Source organism: Malaya genurostris, chromosome 1 (genome assembly GCF_030247185.1).
Source record: "Malaya genurostris strain Urasoe2022 chromosome 1, Malgen_1.1, whole genome shotgun sequence".
In the NCBI taxonomy this organism is placed as follows: Eukaryota; Metazoa; Arthropoda; class Insecta; order Diptera; family Culicidae; genus Malaya; species Malaya genurostris.
This window is the reverse complement of record NC_080570.1, coordinates 46,479,680-46,498,948: the sequence shown is the minus strand read 5'-3', so window position 1 is coordinate 46,498,948 and position 19,269 is coordinate 46,479,680. Positions and strand designations below refer to the sequence as shown.

The following is a 19,269-nucleotide window of genomic DNA, read 5'->3' as shown; positions in this document are numbered from 1 at the left end:
CAAAACTGTACTAAAAGCTGTTCCAATTTATTAAATTTTATTAGGTGATGACCAAGCTAACCGTTTCCGCTTCCGGAAGTACCAGTAATAGTGGTTAAATATTGCAAAACGATGCTCACTCACACGATTCGAGAAGACCTACACGGTTAAATGAAAGTACCCGTAAATGAGTATTATACTACCCACATCGGACAAAACTGGAAAAACTCATTCAATGAACTAGCTCTTCTCTCATTCAATGAACTAACTCTTCTCTTTGGTGCTGTGATGCTGAAGCAATGGCATGCTGTGAAAATTTCGCACCCGGGCAAAATAAGATTTGCCGCCCCCATCGTTGGTTTAGTGAGCAAAGGTCTCAAGGTTTGGTTTGCCGCATCCATAAAAACGTTGCGCCCGAAACGAATGCCCCCTTCGCCCCCCTCCTTAAATACGCCACTGTGCTGGAGCGTTATAATCCTGGATGGAAATCTTCTTTTGTAATCTGGAATAATGATCAATGTTTGATTCATACTTTATTTACAATTATATCTGCTTACCATCCGAAACTTCTTTACAAGCATGCGGATTGTGCCTGAGACCTTTTGGCGAAAACTTTTTTTAAGACAACTTCCTGATTGAAGCTGGATTAAAGGTTTTTCAAAACAACAGTACTTTGATTATGAAGAAAGAATATTCTTTTATCCAGTTCCCCAATTGGAAAAGTACTCATTTTGTAACAGCTAGAACTGATTCAAAATCTGGGTATTTTTGGTATTCATTAAAGAGTAGTTTCATTTAACCGTGTAACCGATTTTCATATAGTTGGCTTCAGATGAAATTCTTATATTTCTAATGAGGTATTATATTCTATTAGGATTCAACCTTCGATTTTTTTGTTAGAAGGTGATGAATGTTATGAACTATAAACCGTAGTAGTAAATGATGAAAAAACAACGGAAAAACTTTTCAAAACTTTTCAAAACTATTCTAATTAAAGGAAATTAGTAATTAATTGTCAAACGAACCGCCTTTGTTCTCTGCTTCCGATTCTGGTAGTACCGAAAACTGTGGTCGAAAACTCCAGAACGGAGCTGTTTTCTATTTCCCAAAGATAACATAAGAAATTTTCATAAACTTATATTGAACTAAAAAGCCTTATGGTCTCACAGCTGGTTGTTGAGTTGTATCCGGATCCAACTTTGGGTACTTCTTTATAGCTGTTCCAATACTTTGTAGATGGAGTGCAGGGAAACTTACTTTACCCGTTCCGGAATCTAGTTCCAGATATACCGAAAGAAGTGAAAGTAGTGCTGTTTATAGAATAGTACTTGCATCAATTTTTTATATTAACGACTAGGTGAATTCAAACAAATACTTTTGCTTACTGTACTCTAAGTTGAATAAAACACCGTTCTATATTCAGCATCATCAGCTGTAAATTAAAAAAAAAACATAATTCTGACAAGAACTTTTAGCCAAAATTTTGGAACCATAAACTTTGATAATACTGTTAAATATACAAAAACACAACAATTAAGTTTAGAATCTTCAAATAATTTGTTTTGAAATAGAATCTACACAACAATCCCAATTTCACTCATCCCAGTAACACATGCCAAAATAATTGAAACTGTGATTCTGTGAAATGTCATTTCCGATAGTTTGATTGATTTGCATAACAGAATAGTGCTACAAAAACATTGTTCTGTTTTTTAACAAATTCGTGTATCTATCGTGGTAATCGCAATTCATCCACGTGTACGTATTCAATTCTCCCATTCCGGTCAGCTTGCGAAACAAACCACCGTTGTTTTTGTTCAGTAAGTAAACAACATGAACCCACAAACAACACCGAATCCAATGCATTTAAAAACGCCTTCGTGTATGCAAGTTTGAAACCAATTTGCATACAAAGTCGGGTAATGGGTTTTTTTTTGCTGCCAAAGAGTAGACGAACTGTCACATCAAAAAATGTACAACAGTGCACACAAATCATTCCAACTGGCCTACTTTTGCATGCACTAATATTCGCATACGTTCATATCCAGTTCTGAACGCTTTTTCGCAGGATGAAATTCACGCCGAGCTGCTCCAGAACTGTAATAATTTTCACCGTAATACGCTTCCTAACAATGGGGTGTCGCTCATCTACTTCCCAATCAGATGTCGAACCGGGCGAAGGCACAGAACAGGATGAATTGCCATCTGCTCTTGGTAACCGGGATTCACTCTTGGATGGCCGTCCGGGGCAACCACGCTACTTGCGTTTCTCACAGCACCGACGCAACCCGAACAACGTTCAATCGAATGAGTTCTACCGAATCAGCATGAAGGCGATGCTATCGCCATGCGGCAAAGATGCCAACGACGACATCCAGGAGTCCAATGATTCACCGTCCACTGCATATCCTGCACTTCCTGCCGATGGAATGGATGAAACCTGTCAGCAGAGAATAATGTCGGAAATTTATATCGAAACCTTATCTGTTGATGACAATCGAATATCGAAGAAATATGATGCTCATCAGAATGCACCAACGCCAACGGCCCATTGGGTAGGTTTAACAGGGAGCCGAAGTTCGAAGCTATTGCAGTCAATGCATAAGCCTTTGGCTTTGTGCGGGAAATTTCTTTTGTTTTATTGTTTCAGGATAGCTACGACGTGCATTTTCATTTCCTACTGGATGAATTGTTTCTGCCTGTTCGAGGTGTGTATGTTGGCTTGAAGGAAACATTCGTGATTAATGTGACTCTGGAGGTTCCTTACGGTTTATATGCACTGAAGAAGGTTGACGTGAGTACGAGATGAATTGTTTTCTTGGTTTGATAGTTTACAAAATTACTGCCCGAATTGTGTGACATTAATAGTGATCATGACACACTAATCGAGCTGTAATTCTAGTTTACGACCGAAACGTCATTGTAGTTTACGACCCAATATATAAACATTTCAATGATATCCAATTTAAACTTTAATAAATATCGTCACTGCCATCTCCGAGAAATCATAACACGATTTCTAATTTAAATGAATTTATTAGAAGAGTCATGAACTGTGAATCAGAGTCTGAATACAGTTAATTTTCCTCTAACGCGGTTCGTTGAGAGTTTTTAGAAAAGGAATTCGATGAATCAAATTCATTTTTGACCGTTGCCGTGTGTTTGTTTTGTTTTGCGACTGCAAATTAAAAATTGAAAGATTGCCCTGTATGTGTTACCAGCATCAAGGAGCGATATTTGTATAAATCTGTTTAGTGTGAGGCGACTCGCAATTTTTGGATTCAAACGATGAACCTCTGATGAACTTTTAAACTGTAAACAAATACACGGCGACTGTCAAAAAAAGTTCATTATGTCAGTTACGAGGTTATGTCATGTTCGTGCAAAACCTAATTAGGAGTGTGTTTAATCTATTCCAAGCTCCACTGTCTGGAAACGGCCTAGTCTTCTCGCATGTTGAGTTCCTAAAGGATAAAACGAAAAAAATTCTTGCCGAAGCTTCATAGATTGTACTATGAATAAAACACGGATTTTTTCATACGGTTCTCATAAAATCAAATCAACACGTATGTGTATAGTCTGAGTAGATAAGAACCAATTTCTTAGTTGAAGATAAGAACCAATTTCTAAAAGATTTTTATTTTGACAATTTCTAATGAGCTGTAACTTACAACTATTTTCATTTTGATCCCTTACGCAGCATCACACCGAGTATTATTTTTTTCTAAAATCTGTGTTCCAAATATCAGTCTGTGGAAAATCTGTGACCACTTCCCATAAGAACATGGCAGATCGGGATCGTGAGCAGCGTTACCAGGTCATTTTTCCAAAAATCTGTATTCGGCGCAAAAATCTATCTATACCATATCGTATCAGAATCTCGTCAACATAAGTTCACGGAAATGTCACCAAAGCTCATTTTGGTGAGTCTCGTAGCAAACTTTTCTCCTGTCTATCTATGCTAACAACGAAAATCGGCATTTATCTGTACGATCCGTGAATTATCGGTATTTTGGGAGTACATATCTGTACTGCGGTATAGAGATCAAATATCTGTATAAATACCAATAAATCGGTATACCTGGTAACGTTGATCGTGAGCAAAAAAAAAGTGTCGGCACTTTCAAACGCTCTGTCGGCAATACATTTTCTCGGTGTTTTCCCTAGCAATTTGAAGACTTTTAGACACTCATTGACAGTCTGTGTTCAATTTAGCAAATCTGTGTAATTTTCTAAAATCTGTGCTGCACATCGAGCATGTGTCAAACACAGATCAATCAGTGATCCTGGCATCTCTGGATAGCACCCAGTTAAGACCGATCTATTGAACAATCCAATCAACGTGGTCACCACGAGATAGCGTTATGGTGATTGTTTTGACATATCTCATGTATTTAGAAAATTTGTTGACGAATTTTTCAATTTACTTGAGTTTGAAAGAATGCAGATGGCTAAACCTTACAAATATGGGTAAGAAAAACGATTATTCACGTGTTGTCATCAAACATATGATTTCAAATTGTCCTATACTCTTGACAATCTCGGATGAAATTTGAAATTTTCAGTTCACATACAGATATGATTTAGATGATAAAACATGAGTAAATAGACTAGTCATAAAACTTTTGATCATAATTTATCAATTAATCTCAAAATCCAACCCAAAAAAACAAAGAATATCCCAGATATGAAAACAGTACCCAGCCTCACTTCTTCGAATTTGGTATTTCATGTTACGATTTCTCCATAAATCGGAATCCATACGGAAAGTTACTGAATCATTAATGATCGATTTTTTTTACCAAATTTTCACACGTTTGTGTATGTTAGTATTCGATTCGGGCAGCGCAGCGATCGCAAAAGAGTTGGTTCGATTCTTCAATTCGCGAAATGTCATCATGGACACACGAAGAGTGAAACAAGGTATTTAAACCACCCCGCTGCTATGGAAGCTGGTTCCTGAAACCGACGCATTTTGTTTTGGTGGCGTTGATGTCAACAATATGTTCATACCATACAATAAAAAACCACACTGGTGTCAAAAGTTAATTTCTTCAAAGCCAATATAAATATAACTCTAGTCTAGTATTCTCTATAAAACAAGTAAATTGACCTCTTTTTGAATAAGAAAAAGAAATTGTGGTTTATTATAGTTTGATTATATTCCATCGATATCGTTTCCTTATGTTAGTGCAACCGCATGAAGAAAAATGTGAACGTGTAAACACTGCTTAAACACAGCATTTGACAGCGAACTAGAACCAAAGAGCCAAAATTTTCGGCTTCAAGCCAATTGTATGCAGATGACAATCGTGCCACTGGGGTGATTTAAACGCCTAACTCTACAGTAGTACACTCGAAAAATTCCTCACTTCAATGCTACGTGAAAACGTATGTGATTTTTATCCATAGAGCTTGTGAAGTATAGGGGTATAAATATCATAGAATGAAATGATGAATTCTTAGTCCACTTTAATATTACATAATAGAAATAGAATAATAGCGTAAAAGGTTCGGAAAACATTTTGTTCCAGTAATATTACACTACATGCCATACAGCATACGAAACAAAAGACTGTTGTGTTGAAAATTTGTGCAAAACGATAGTTTTAATAAAAGACTTCTCCACCCTATTGAGAATTAAGAAAAGGTTGTTCTATAATTCCATCAACTCGATTCAGTTGTTACAATCTGCATGATTCTGAGCAGTTTCAAAATAAAGTCAATCAAGAGTTAAAAGGATTTGAAATGAAGAACTTAAATCTCAATTAAATTTTGCGGAATTCTAATACCATAACCAGTTAGTTATATCGTAGAAATGTCTAGTCTCCTCAATGCAAAATTGTTTTACGATTATCTGTTAAAACTTGTCCACGCTAAGTTTAGAACCAGCCCCCTGCTAAGAAGTCATGAAACTGTGGTCAGCATCCTTCTGCAAAGACCAAAACAATGAAGAAGAATGGCTAACAAAAAGTTTGATATTACTAACTACTTGTCTATTCAGTACCCTTTACCACACTTCCTCACTAATTATCGGTCAGAATATCATCACTTCGATAAGAAATTTAAGATTTAAATCGATTTGAAATGCTCGATAGCACTTGCTGGAGCGCCTTATCCTTGCCACCGGGCTGTTTAGAACACTTTTCTTTCAGTGTTTATTTTGAAATATTTCACGGATTGCTGAAACGTTTCACTTATGTCAGACCCTGTCAGCTTGGAGCGAAATCAATCTTCAGTTCAGCAACGCCATCGCACGGCATCACATTCAACATATCATGTCAATTGTATGGGTGCGCAACCCTGCTATTTTGGCGCGCACGAATTTGACATTTTTCTCCCCTACTTCTATGTATAAGGTTCGATGCGGGCTCGCCTGGGGGCGACATGCTCGCAAAAAAGGATGTGGCCAATGATTTGTTCGGGAAATGTGAGAGCTGGATATCTTGTTAATATGATGTCTTTGCTTATATGCAAGCGAAAACTCTCCACTTTATTCATGTTTTCATTCTTGTTACATTCAGTAAAATGACATCGAATCCACCCAGTGGAAGTGTGCACACTCATTTTGCTCGACCGGCAGCAAAATCCGAATGTATCGGTACGAAATGTGTCAAAAAACTGTAATTATCGAAAAGTACCGTGGTTTTTGTTTACGAATCCTTTAATCAGTGCTTAACTGTGGATCGGAGGAATGGAAATGGAACAAATCGTTAAAAGTGCTCCCGGAAAATGGACCTGAAAGGTGTTAATCATTATTGAGAAAAGTTGCAATCTTTCTATACCTAATGGGAAATCAAAATTATACACGGAAATGCCAACGATCGCAAGACAACTAAAATATTAGTTGTTTTTCTGAATTTGATTGGTTAAAATTTGGTACAACTAAGCGATTGCTGTCCTAACTAAACTGTCATTTTTGTTTTATCGTGTTGGCAGTTTAGCAATCTCAAACGAGTAATGAAACGTTACAGTTGAGCAATGACATACATCCTAAGGGGAAAATTAAAACGTTTCAATGAGGTGTCACTCGTGCAACTGAGCAATGAAACAATCGCAGCAAAGTTACCTGTATGTATTGAAAGCAAAAAATGTCTTAGTTGTTTTAAAAAAAATTATTCAGTTATTTGAACTTATGACGCCTACTGCAATAAATATTTTTTACTTGTAGTCTCGGGGGCAGCTAATCGTTCACCGATTGAACAACGAAATTTTGTCTAAGTAGCTGCTTATAGCTTTGTCACTAAACTCATAGATGATATAGAAATGCAACAAAAGATTAAAATTCCCTAGAGGGAAAATGTAGCCAGCAAAATCTTCACAAAACATTGAGAAATTTTTTCTCCATTTGCAGAATGGCTCGCTGGAAGAGCTTTTTTGATTCCGTTTTCAAGAATGTTGCTGGTAAACCTAATGCTACAGATGCACTTTCAAGAGAATCCAAATAGTATCACTTCACTTTAGAAGCAAATTTTTAAGTGTTTAGCGTTTTTAATTACATTGACATGAACTGTCCGAAAATACATTACTCGCAGATGAAATTAAAACTTTTATACTGTAGGAATATCTATTCAGTACATAGAAAACTTGTTTTATAATTTGCTTTTATATTATTCTGCATACTTTAACTTACATGAAACGGCCACTACGTATAGCTGACATAAATGACGTTCATTTGCTATTGAAAATTTTCAACATGAAACGTTCCTGGTGAAATGGAGAGGATGTTTGTTTTGCTGTCTTCGTTCTCCGCCAAGTTACATCATTCGAATACAGCAAATCAACAATATTTTAGTTGAAACAACCAGGGCGTGAAACAACAATTGCAATATTGTAATGTTGTGATCTGCGGGTTCGCCGTGTACTCACGAAAATTGAAGCAGTTGCAAGGAGTCTGAAGACAATATCATAAGTTATGTACAGTATCAAACAAATTGTGATCGTAGCCAAATTCTGTGCTTCAAACTTGTTGGCCAAGTTCAGGATAGACCATTATCATTTATCTCTTTAAACTAAGTGTTCCAGAAGCTTTCGAACATGGAATCACGGCTCCGACGTTTTGGCCTAGTGGTATGACAATTACCTCTTTTTTAGAACGCAACCCCGAACAGAGTACTCAGTCAAGCACACGTTTAATGTCTCCACACCGACCACATTCATCCTGTTCCCTGTCTCAACGACTGCAAAACTCGTACAGCAGCAGCGCTCAAAATCAGTCTTCGCGAACGTATCTACACACTTAAAAAAAACCCTGTGATTTTACATCTTATTAGATGCACATAAATGGAGTGTCGAAGTTCATGCAAATTTACGTGGAAGAACATTTAATATTGTGTCTAAAACTCCATGACATGAAATTCATTGAAATAAAAAGAGAACACTGATAGTAACCGTCGTGACTTGAAACGAAAATCATTGGATCGCAAGTACATCTGGTTATCGACTGAACCGCAGAAGCATGCATCTGCTTGGCTGGTGAAAGGTGCATTTAAATTTATACAGTCGCACCTGCTAGCAGAACGCAAGTAACAGTCGAAACCAGTGAAATTCAAGCTAATCTAACATTAAGTCATTACAATTACAAATTTTCGTCATTTGACAAATTAGGTCTTTATGAAATTTATTTGAATGACAGAATTATTGTACTAGGTAATTTCAATCTACCTAGAATTAAATGGACTCGCAGCCCGTGTAAATATCTGTTTCCGGATGCCGGCTCTTCTAGAACTCTTACTAGTTCAAAACTCATAGATGACTATAATACCGCAGGCTTAGTTCAGTTAAATGATATTTAAATGATATCTACAACACCAACAATCGACTTCTTGACCTTTGTTTCGTCAGTCACGAAACATCTACTACTTGTTCTATAACAACCGCACCCGCCCCGTTAGTTAAATCATGTCGGCATCATCCTCCACTCTTGAACACGATACCTGAATATCCACCCACTGCCTTCGAAGTATTTGCAGATTCTACTTATTACGATTTCAAAAATGGGAATTATGATGCCATGAACCAGTTCTTACTCTCGTTGAACTGGGATGAACCATTTACTAGTATGTGTCGTTTGTTAGTTTACGTATATAATGTCTTCGATTTTCATGTATCTCGAAATGTAATCAAACGATTGTTTCTTAGTCACTTATCATGTTAGTTTAAGAATCAAAGATTGGTACAAAGATGAGGAGGTTTTATGCCTACTGAAGGCAGAGGTTTAAAAATTCTCAACTCCAGTGGGCTTTTCCCTGCTTCACATACATGCATACATACATTATTGTATTTTCGTTCAACCCCCGCTCCTCTCCACCATTTCCATTGGAAACTAACTAGGTTCGCTCACCGAAATTAACCCGGTAGTCTCTTCTTCTTTCTCTCTGTCTTCCACCATGCATTCTTCGATCACTAATTAGATCTACATGCTGATTCTAAACCCGTCGTTTTCTCTGCCTTCCACCATCTTTTTGGCCACTAATTAGATCTTCATGCCGATTCTAACACAGTTGCTAGCCCACGCTCGTCTACCACCTTCTCCACTAACCCTTGTATACTAATCCCACTTTTTTCTTCTCTGTCACCTTTTAAGCTAGAGTAATATTACTGCCATGTAAGGCTTGTTGACATCAATTAATTTTTGATGTTGTAGATTTAGTTTTAATTGCTAGTTTTAATTGTTAGTTTCAATTGTTAGTGATAAGTCCAAATGTATCTGTTGGATCATTGTTATCTGTTGATACAAATAATGAGAAGGTTTTATGCAAGCTGGAGAGAGAGATTTCCAATTTTCATCTTCATCGGGCTTTTCCCTTGCTCCAAAAATAAAATAAAATAAATAAAAAAAAATTAAAAAAAAAGGATTGAATTATACGTCTTCAATCCCCAAGGGGGCCCAACCGTGATGAGCAGTAAAGTTTCACTGCAAAATAGAGTGCTAAGGAGTATTATACCAACTGTTTGCAAAAATTTTCTTAAACCATAATGAACGAAGAAAACATACATACTCGAAGGCTTTAAACAGTTTACGGGTCTGGCTTTTTATACCGCAATGCGAACGAAAACGGTTGCCGAGCATTTCCGGACAAAGGTATTCAACTTTCCGAAAAAGTAACTTCAACTGCTTCCATTTATCAGAATCCACGACTCTCCAACTCTGTTCTGATTCAATTTTAATCTCATTTGACTAAGCGGAATGGTCACTAAACTGTACAGAACTTCACCCAGCAAAGCCGTACTGGTCTCTAGTTAGGCGGACCGCAACTAAGAAGAAAACGAATAGAAACGATGATTTTTAGAGAAGATGAAGAATCGTCACTACTAGCATATCTGAGGATACTGTACGTAACCTAATGGCGGGAATACTGTTTCTAATGCACATATAACTCTAGTATTTTTAAAATAAACAAGCGGTTTTGTTGAATTAAGTGTAACATTTTTTGCTCGTAATATTTTGGTGTTCGAAATTCAATGTGGACAGGCTTTATGAAGTAATAGTTAAATCAATAACATTTAAATTGAAACAATCGTGTATATTTAAAATTTAAAATGTGCGCTTTGTTTTTCAGCTTCCAAAATAAAAACGATTGAGCTACATTTAAATAACATATTATTCAGATAAACTTAATCACCGGATCATCATTTCAATGCCAATATTTTCCACAACTCTCGTGAAAACTTCAAAGATGTTTCACCGTTCACTCGATATAGAACATTGAACCAATTCGATTTACATCTAACAATCTGTTTTGCCTACAGGAGTTGAACTGCTACCAGTTATCTGCCGCGGAAAACGAATCACCAACGAGGGAACCTCCTCGAAAGAAGCCGATCCATCTCAGTTCGACCAAGACAACGACGACGACGACGATGACGACGGAACCGAGCAAGGTGAGCTTGATGTGCCATAGGGAATCGGCGATACATGGCATCCTAAAATATAGCAATAATAAATTTTCACGATTTCAATCAGCAACCGAATACCAATGAGCGTATCGTTTTCGGCAAACAAAACTACCGCCAACCACCAACAGCATCACCACCCACCAACGCCACGCCGGAGAACGCTGGCGACGCCGTCGATAAGCAAGACGCTAAACGAAGAAAACTTGAGCGAATATTTTTCCAACGCCTGCACCATCGTCAACAATATGGCGAAAATCAAGTCTATAATGTCGACACGCGCCAGGATCCCGCCGGTAGATTATTATTGGTGTCAAAAGTTTCCAATTTCACTGCTGCCGATGCGTGGGATCATTCCGTTGTTGGTAAGACTTTTTTTCTGCCGCCCCCGCTACTGCCTGTTTCTGTTTCTAACCACAGCAAAAGTTTTGAAATTACATATCGGATAGAAGTTATGGGGCCCCTGGGGGTTGTGTTGCTCTTTGACACTTTGGAAGCGTATTAAGCCCAAAATGTGTATAATCCATGCTTCCCGAAATAATTTTTCCCGTTTTTTGTGTACCGTGCAATTGCAGAAGTTGTGAGCAACCATTTGAAAAATCAAATGAACCGATTTTTTGTTCAATCATGCTTCATATCGTTTTTGTTAAAATAATGAAAATTGCAGTTGACAGCAGCTGATTTCCTCCCGGATAACATCATTGTTTGCCGGTTTGTTATTCAACAAAACTAACTTCAATATTGAATTGCTACACTGTCAGCAACGCATCGGAAACTTCATCCGATTCATACTAACCGACTGCATTATCTTGCTTTTCCAGGACAAACATTTCATCAGCAAATTGATCCACTCCAGTACGGGGATTTCGTATGTATTGTGCGCTACCATCTTCCATCCCACACGAGCAGAATTACTGACAATGTTTGTGCTGTTAAACTTATTTTCTATTACGTAAATCATGATGGGATATCATCAATTCATCGTGTATTTAATATATCATCAATTTATTTAAACATAAGCCCCACAACGGTCAGTATCTCTGCTCGTGCCGGTCCACTTTGCCAGAAGAGGACATCAACAGGAAAATCTATCAACAGCATAACCGCCCTAATTCCCAACAGCAACGAAACGGATTAATGAATAGCCGTGCGAAGCACCCAACCGCATCTGGTGGCTCCAGAAATGGCGGCGGAAAATTGCGTTCGACTATCGGAAAACACACTGACGGGGAGTTACGAAGCCACCATGAGCACCAAAGCAGTCTCCAAACAATGGGTGGTCGGGAAAATCCACTACTAGAATGGATGTTCCCATCGATACCGCCACTGCATTCATCGGTGACCCACCGCACGGGCGAAAACCACCACCGGCAATATTTTCTCGCTGACTATGAATTTCCAAATTTTTACGACGATCCAACCAATTCTGGCATCCACCACGATTATGCTGAAGTGAGTAATAAAAAGAACCCAAATGGCGCTGCAGATAGCGAAGCACGGAGCCTGCTGAATGGGAAAAATGATTCCACTGCACAGGACGGCCCGATCCGTTCGAAACCTTTATCGGGCTGGCAAAAACGGTCCTCCCAAATGTGGAAACGTAAAGCTGTGCAACAGGATGTAACAGGAACCGGGAACGATTCAATTGTTGTCGGAGGACGTGCCCAGTCGAGAAGGTATGTACTTGATAATCGGAGACAATGAATATAGTAAAATCGGTGTTTCCGACAAAGTGGACAGCTAATAATTCTATCAACTTTGTACGACAGCATCCTGTTCCTTTCTCACATAGTCCATATAGACGCTATGATAATCTGGGTGTATTTCCTGAAAAATGAGGGGTTAAATCGAACAATGAATCAATGAATCGGTTCAGTGAATGATTGTGAAACACAACTTTCAATAAATGTTTTTGATGCATCGTTGATAAAATCTCACAAAAAAAATTCTTAAAATTTTTAGGAAGTGAATAGTGAACCTTTTTTGATAAGGTTCTGCACCACCTCAGAACAGTTTTTTGCAGAATAACCCATGCTTGCTTAATTTCTTCTGCATTCTCCAATTTTTAGGTTGTTTTAGAAGATACCTTTTTAATAATAGCTTAGTATTTTTCTATTGTGCGACGTTCCGAAGTGTTTGAAGGATTTATACCTTTAGACACGAAATCGACATTATTCGTCTTATACCTCTCTTGTACGTCCTTCGTGTAGTGGCATGATGCCAAATTCAATCAGAATTACTATACGTGACGTTTAAAACTTGTTTTAATCCACCTAGTTGTGATATACTGCCGTTCTCATATAACTCATGTTTTAATTAATATTACTAATGGGTTCATCAAAGAAACGAAACGTACCACGGAACGACCGAAATTAGCTCTGCGCCTAATTCGTATTACTGTTTTTGAATTAGTTGATTTTAACAACAAAATTTCCAAAATAACTATAAAATTAGTTAGAGTTATAAATTTACTTTGCCGAAAACATATTTTATTTTAGAGAATGTGTTTAGTTGACGAATATCCTGGACACAAACCATCAATATTTCAGTCCAACATGAAATTCTCATTGACAACTAATTTTGTTATTAATATCAGAAAATATGTCTTTATTTATCTAACATCATCATTGCTGAAAGATAGCACAAAGAAAACAAAAATTAAATTGGTTTTATTAACAAGTTTATTAGCCAAAAACTCATGAGAAGTGTCAAAGCAAAACAATCCATTGAAAAGCTAAAAAAGACAGTCTTGTTGAAACTGCTTGCAAATTGTTTAGATGTTTTTCGCATGTGTTACGATATATTCATATACAAATTTCTTAGCCGATATGTAAAAATGACGTAAACTCTTAGTGGAAAGTGTATTTATTCAGAATTTGTGCGCATTTGAAGCGATTGTGCGTAATAATATTTTTACGCGGAACAGTGAAGTGAGTTTCGAATGTTGCACTCTAATTGTATATGTCAAATGATGTTTTTTGTTTTTTCTTCCAGCCTTCCGGGCTACGCCGTCCGGTGTACTATTTGTATTCGTTTTTTGTCTTCCGAGTGCTCAAAGTTTTCAGTGAGAGAGTCAATTTCGCGAAGTCAAATTTTCAAAAAGAAGTTTATGTTTCGTTTATGTATTTTTCTCCAATACAACATCGTATTTATACCCAAGGATGGCTTTTATCGTATCAAAGAATGCTCACTCTTCACTCTTCACACGATTGAATCAGTGCCATCAAAGAGAGACTAATATCATCGCAACAACAAACACCCGGCATGGCTCATTTAACATAGAATAGACACCAGTGGGAGAGCGAATTTCTTTCGATGACTTTTCTGAGAATCAAAGGTTAGCACGCTGCTGTGGGGATCCTCTCTGAAGCAACAAACGGTCGCTTATTCTCGTTTCGCGATCCGATTCTGTATGGGCAGTGGATAATTGCGATAGAATCATTTTACTATTGCCGCTTATTCTAACTATGAGCATATAACCTTTGTATAAGTTGTGTCTATGAAAATGTATGTGAATGCTCCACACAAGGGTTTTGAAATATTGCAACCTAGTATGAGAAACATCAAGTTGAACCATCGATTCGATTTTCTGCAATAATTGTCAACTTGCGATCCTCTCTTGGGAAATTCCACACAGCAACGATCATTATCAGACTGTATTTTTTTTCAAGGGACGTGAAATACTCAGAGTATAAAGTGGAGCGAAGAAATGTAGAAAAATTCTCTCGCGGTTCATGCATTGAATGACTCGAGTTCTTGTAGCATCTCCTAACGGATTGAAAATGTTGTATACAATATAGAGAGCAATATAGCATCTTCTGTCAAATTTTCGGCAATCACCAACACTGTTTATACCTTCCAATATAGAAAAGACAACCGCGACTGAAATTTTTTTCGGTTGTAGTGTGCCATCTAGTGGCTAGTAGTGTTTACAGTGTTAACGTTTTTTCGGTGATAGTGCGCCATATAGCTGTAGATTGCAGAAGCCAATTTACCCATTCATGTTGGTTGAAAACTCTCTAATTCAACTAAAAAATTAGTTGAATGGAAATGAAGTGTGCCTTAGCTAAGAAATAACAGCACGTTTAATTGATGAATTCAATTAAATAAATAGCCAGTTCAACAAACATTTTGTAATTATTAAGGGAATGCGAATTAAAAAATCTTAATTAGCATTAGCAACTAAGATTTTTTTTAGTTGTCTCAAAAAATAACTAACTAAAATTAGAAAATCAACTAATTTTTTCGCCAAAATGCTGATTTCGGTATTTCCGTGCATGAAATTGAAAAATTTTCACTTATCGTGCTGTTATTCCGGATTCAAAAGTCGGATCTGGATCAACTTTTCGAGGATTTTTTGAAGAATTTCAAGACCTTTTATTTGCATCTTAGTTTGTAAAAATCAGTAAAGAAATTTCCGAGAATATTTAGTACGCATTTTCTCATAGATTTGCACATATTGCCTTGTAATTCCGGAACCGGATCAGGATAGAATCCAATAGCGATCTATAGGACCATAAGACCTTTTATTTGAATCTGAGTTTGTGAAAATCGGTTCAGTCGTCTCTCTGAGACAACCGAGTGACATTATTTGTCATATACAAACATACATACATACATACATACATACACACACAGACATTTTGTGATCCCGACGAACTGAGTCTAATGGTAAAAAAGTCGCTATTCACAGTGATTCCATAGCCTTTCTTTATAAGACAGGCAATAACACAAAAAATTTGAGAAAATTGATGAAATCTTTATTGGAATCGATAGAACGATCATGCAAATGTTGGTCGCGGCTCCGCTTTAGATGGCCCATGCGCAAGGTCCAATTTTGGCACACTCTCTCCAACATATCGAACGGTATTTCACGAATAAATGTTTCAATATTGACTTCTAGTGCGTCAATCGTTGCTGGTTTATCTTTGTAGACATGAGCCTTAACATGGCCCCACAAGAAATAGTTACTATGATGTGGCACCGTCTTGTTGAAACCACATGTCAGGCATGTCCAATTCTTACATTTTGGGCAAAAAATCGTCAATCATCACACGGTAACAGTAACGATCCGCCCATCGTCGCTTATAATCCACAACCAACAGTAACTTTTTTAAGATGCATTTGTAGCTCTTACAATACTTCTGGCTGGTCTTCACTCCTGATGTGGTAATTTTTCTTGTTGACGTATCCATTCAACCAGAAATGAGCTTCGTCGCTGAACACAATTTTTCGATAGAAAAATGGATCTTTCTCCAACTTTGCCAGTGCCCATTCATCAAATGTTAGACGTTGTCGACGTCGATTCATGATTAAATTACGTAGACCGCTACTTATATTTCGGGATCTGGCCACACTAATGTCAATAACTAAAATCTGGCAACACCGAAATAAAGTTTGACAAACTATCGATGCTATGCTTGAATTGATAATGCAAGATCGTCATGTGACATACCGTGAGATAGAGGCATCATTGGGCATTAGTTCCACATGCATGCGTGCATTTAATATTGCATGTATACCTGGCCGTAGGAAAAGTTTGTTCTCGTTGGAATCCGCACAATTTGACAATCGCTCAAAAAGTCGTCAAGTCAAGTGTCGGTTGGTGCAAGGAAATGTTAAAAAAAGACGATTGCGGTGCATCACCCGACGTATATAAGATCGTAACAGGTGACGAATCATGGATTTATACGTATGAGCCGGAAACAAAACAGCAATCGACTGTGTGGTTTACCAAGACGAGCCAAATCCAACAAAAGTTGTTCTCGCACGAAGCACTTCGAAGCAAATGATTACCTGATTTTTCGGAAGAACTGGTAATGTGGCAACTGTGCCACTGGAGCAACGTAAGACGGTCAATTCTTAAAGGTACACAACCATTTGTTTGCCCGAAGTCTTTGGAGAAATTCGCAAAACGGACACGAGAAGACGAATCATGCTATATCATGAAAATGCGAGCTTTCACACATCAGCTCAAACCAGCGCCTTTTGACCGACCAAGATTTTCGACGCCAGAAGATGCTGTTGAAGCATTCAAAAGCCATGTTTTTGAGATACCATCTTCACAGTGGTAAAAATGCTTTTCTGATTGGTTCGAACGCACACAAAAGTGTATCAATCATCATGGAGAATACTTTGAAAAAGAATAGTGCCATTTTCACTCAGAAATGTTTGTTCTCATTCGCTATTCCCGAAATATAAGTAGTGGCCCTCGTGTAGACCAAACTGAACAAGTTTGACCATGACATAAGACACGATCAGAGATGCCAGGTAAAAATTTCAAATATCTGCAGATAGGGTTGCAAAAATCTGTAAATCTGAAAAAAATAAATCTTCAGCCAGCAAGTATGTATTGGTGGCAGCAATTTCTCTACAAAGTATGACACGCAAAACTAACTTGGCGAGCAAAAAAAAAAGGTCGCGGCAATTTCAAAAGTCTGTAAATTTGGACAAAAGTCTGCACAACAAAAAATGTCTGCAGCACTATACACGAAATCTGCAGATTTACAGACAAATCTGCAAATCTGGCATCTCTGGACACGATTCACGCGTGATCTGTCAAAAACAGTGTTGCCAAAAAGATTCCAGCAAAAAAATCACCCTTCACAAACGATACTATACATAACTACTTAACTTGTCAATTGACGGCTGCGCTGTATAGATTTATGTGTATCAATTATGCATGAAGCTGATATGTGATTCTGTGGCTCAGTCGATCAACTGGAGCTCTTTTTGATCTAATGTTTCTCGGTCCCAAGTCTCGCTGTTGCTATCGATCATTTATGTTTTATTTAATTCGATTTCAAACCATGTAATTTTCTAATTACACAATTTCTCATGTTCATGAATATAAATTCGCGTGATCTATGACGTTCAATCTATGTGCATCTTGTAAGATGTTAAACCACAAGATTTTTTTCGAACTGTGTAAACTACAATTGCTCTCGCATGAAGATAGATATGAACAGGGGCGGCAAGTTCGATGAAATAATGGGGGGGGGGGGGGGCACAAAAATTATTACTACAGATCATTAAACATTTCAATATATAAAGCATTTTTATAAAGGAATCGGAAAGGTTAGAACAAATAAAAACCAACCAAGTAAAAATCACAGACATTTTCCCTACTATTCCAGTAATAACCAATATTCGAAAGTAGTACAGTGTAGCACACTTCACATTATAGTAAATTCGTTTAAAATTTTTAGTAACTTAGTTAAGAAATGTTAAGGATTTCGGAGACGAACTACGGGGATGAAAGAAAAAAAAATTATATCAAAAGATATTCCTAGCAAATTTTCTAACAATTATTCCAGTTGCCAAAATATTGGGGGGGGCAAAAAGTACTTTGCCCCCCCCCACCCCCCCCCCCGCGCCAGGATATGAACACGATATTAACACAACAAATTAGAACCAAATTGTTCAACTTCATGATTTTTTACGTAATCGGATCGATATGATAATAAAACGATTATTCTTTTCTTGTTTATGATCACCTGTGACCTGTGACTATAACCTAGTAATAGGCGTTCGTCGGGACCTGTGATTTCAAATCAGTATTGATTTCTTATAATGCATTAAAATTGTGATCTCATTATCAGCTACTGATTTCGGAAATTTTTTTCTGCCGTCGAATTCGACGTTAAAATTTAACGGACACGTAAGTAATATCGAGGTCAGCGTTTCTCAACATTTGAACTCAGAGAAGTATGTTCAAAGTCTTTTGCAGATTTACCAGTCGACTATGAATTACAACTACGGGAGGTCTATTTCAACTCAGCTCTTCTAGTAGATCGAATAAGGAAATTGGCATAAATCGTCAGATTTAGACATAATCGAATAGTCAATAGCCAGTAGTCTCATAAGTACTCTTTTCTTTCAACAGGTACTCGTTCTACCGAATAATGCAACCACTCGTAGCAATGGAGCCCTCTTCAGTCGTGAGCATCGGCAAACAGCTGCCAGGCCAAACCGGGCTTGAAACGGCGGTCATTGTTGAATCGGTCAGGTTCGTAGTTTACCAATCAATTTAATTCAACAACAGCAGCTTGTTGTTTTGTTTCGATGTGCTGTACAGAATGTAAACTATTGAGGCTAAAGTTGTAGGTGTGTACAAAGAGCTTCGTGGCTTTGCACATGTTTAGCTATGTTCAATGGTGCCCCTCTCACATGTCACCGCATTTTCATTCGAAACCACAACCGAACTGTATGATTAAAACTACTGTTCAAACCTCTAATGCACGTGATTTGTGGTTGGCTAAATGAATTTAATCACATGTTCCCGATCAACACCAACGAAATTTTCGGGCAAACCGCAGACTTTTCAATTGTTTTGTTGTGGATGAAATGGGAAAAAGGAACTGGGTAGAAGGCTTGGATCTGTCCCAAGTTTTA

General features: G+C 37.5%; 1 protein-coding gene across 1 annotated transcript in view; it reads left to right on the top strand.

Annotated features, from left to right (window-relative positions):
• Nucleotides 1-2,042: 2,042 nt before the first annotated feature.
• Nucleotides 2,043-19,269, top strand: part of LOC131438708 (uncharacterized) — a 30,112-nt gene continuing 12,885 nt past the window's right edge. The window contains exons 1-7 of the mRNA XM_058608902.1: nucleotides 2,043-2,534; nucleotides 2,630-2,773; nucleotides 10,732-10,863; nucleotides 10,946-11,240; nucleotides 11,697-11,743; nucleotides 11,998-12,551; nucleotides 18,761-18,883. Coding sequence (XP_058464885.1) covers nucleotides 2,049-2,534; nucleotides 2,630-2,773; nucleotides 10,732-10,863; nucleotides 10,946-11,240; nucleotides 11,697-11,743; nucleotides 11,998-12,551; nucleotides 18,761-18,883 — 1,781 coding nt within the window. The 5' untranslated portion in view covers nucleotides 2,043-2,048. The remainder of the gene's footprint in view (nucleotides 2,535-2,629; nucleotides 2,774-10,731; nucleotides 10,864-10,945; nucleotides 11,241-11,696; nucleotides 11,744-11,997; nucleotides 12,552-18,760; nucleotides 18,884-19,269) is intronic.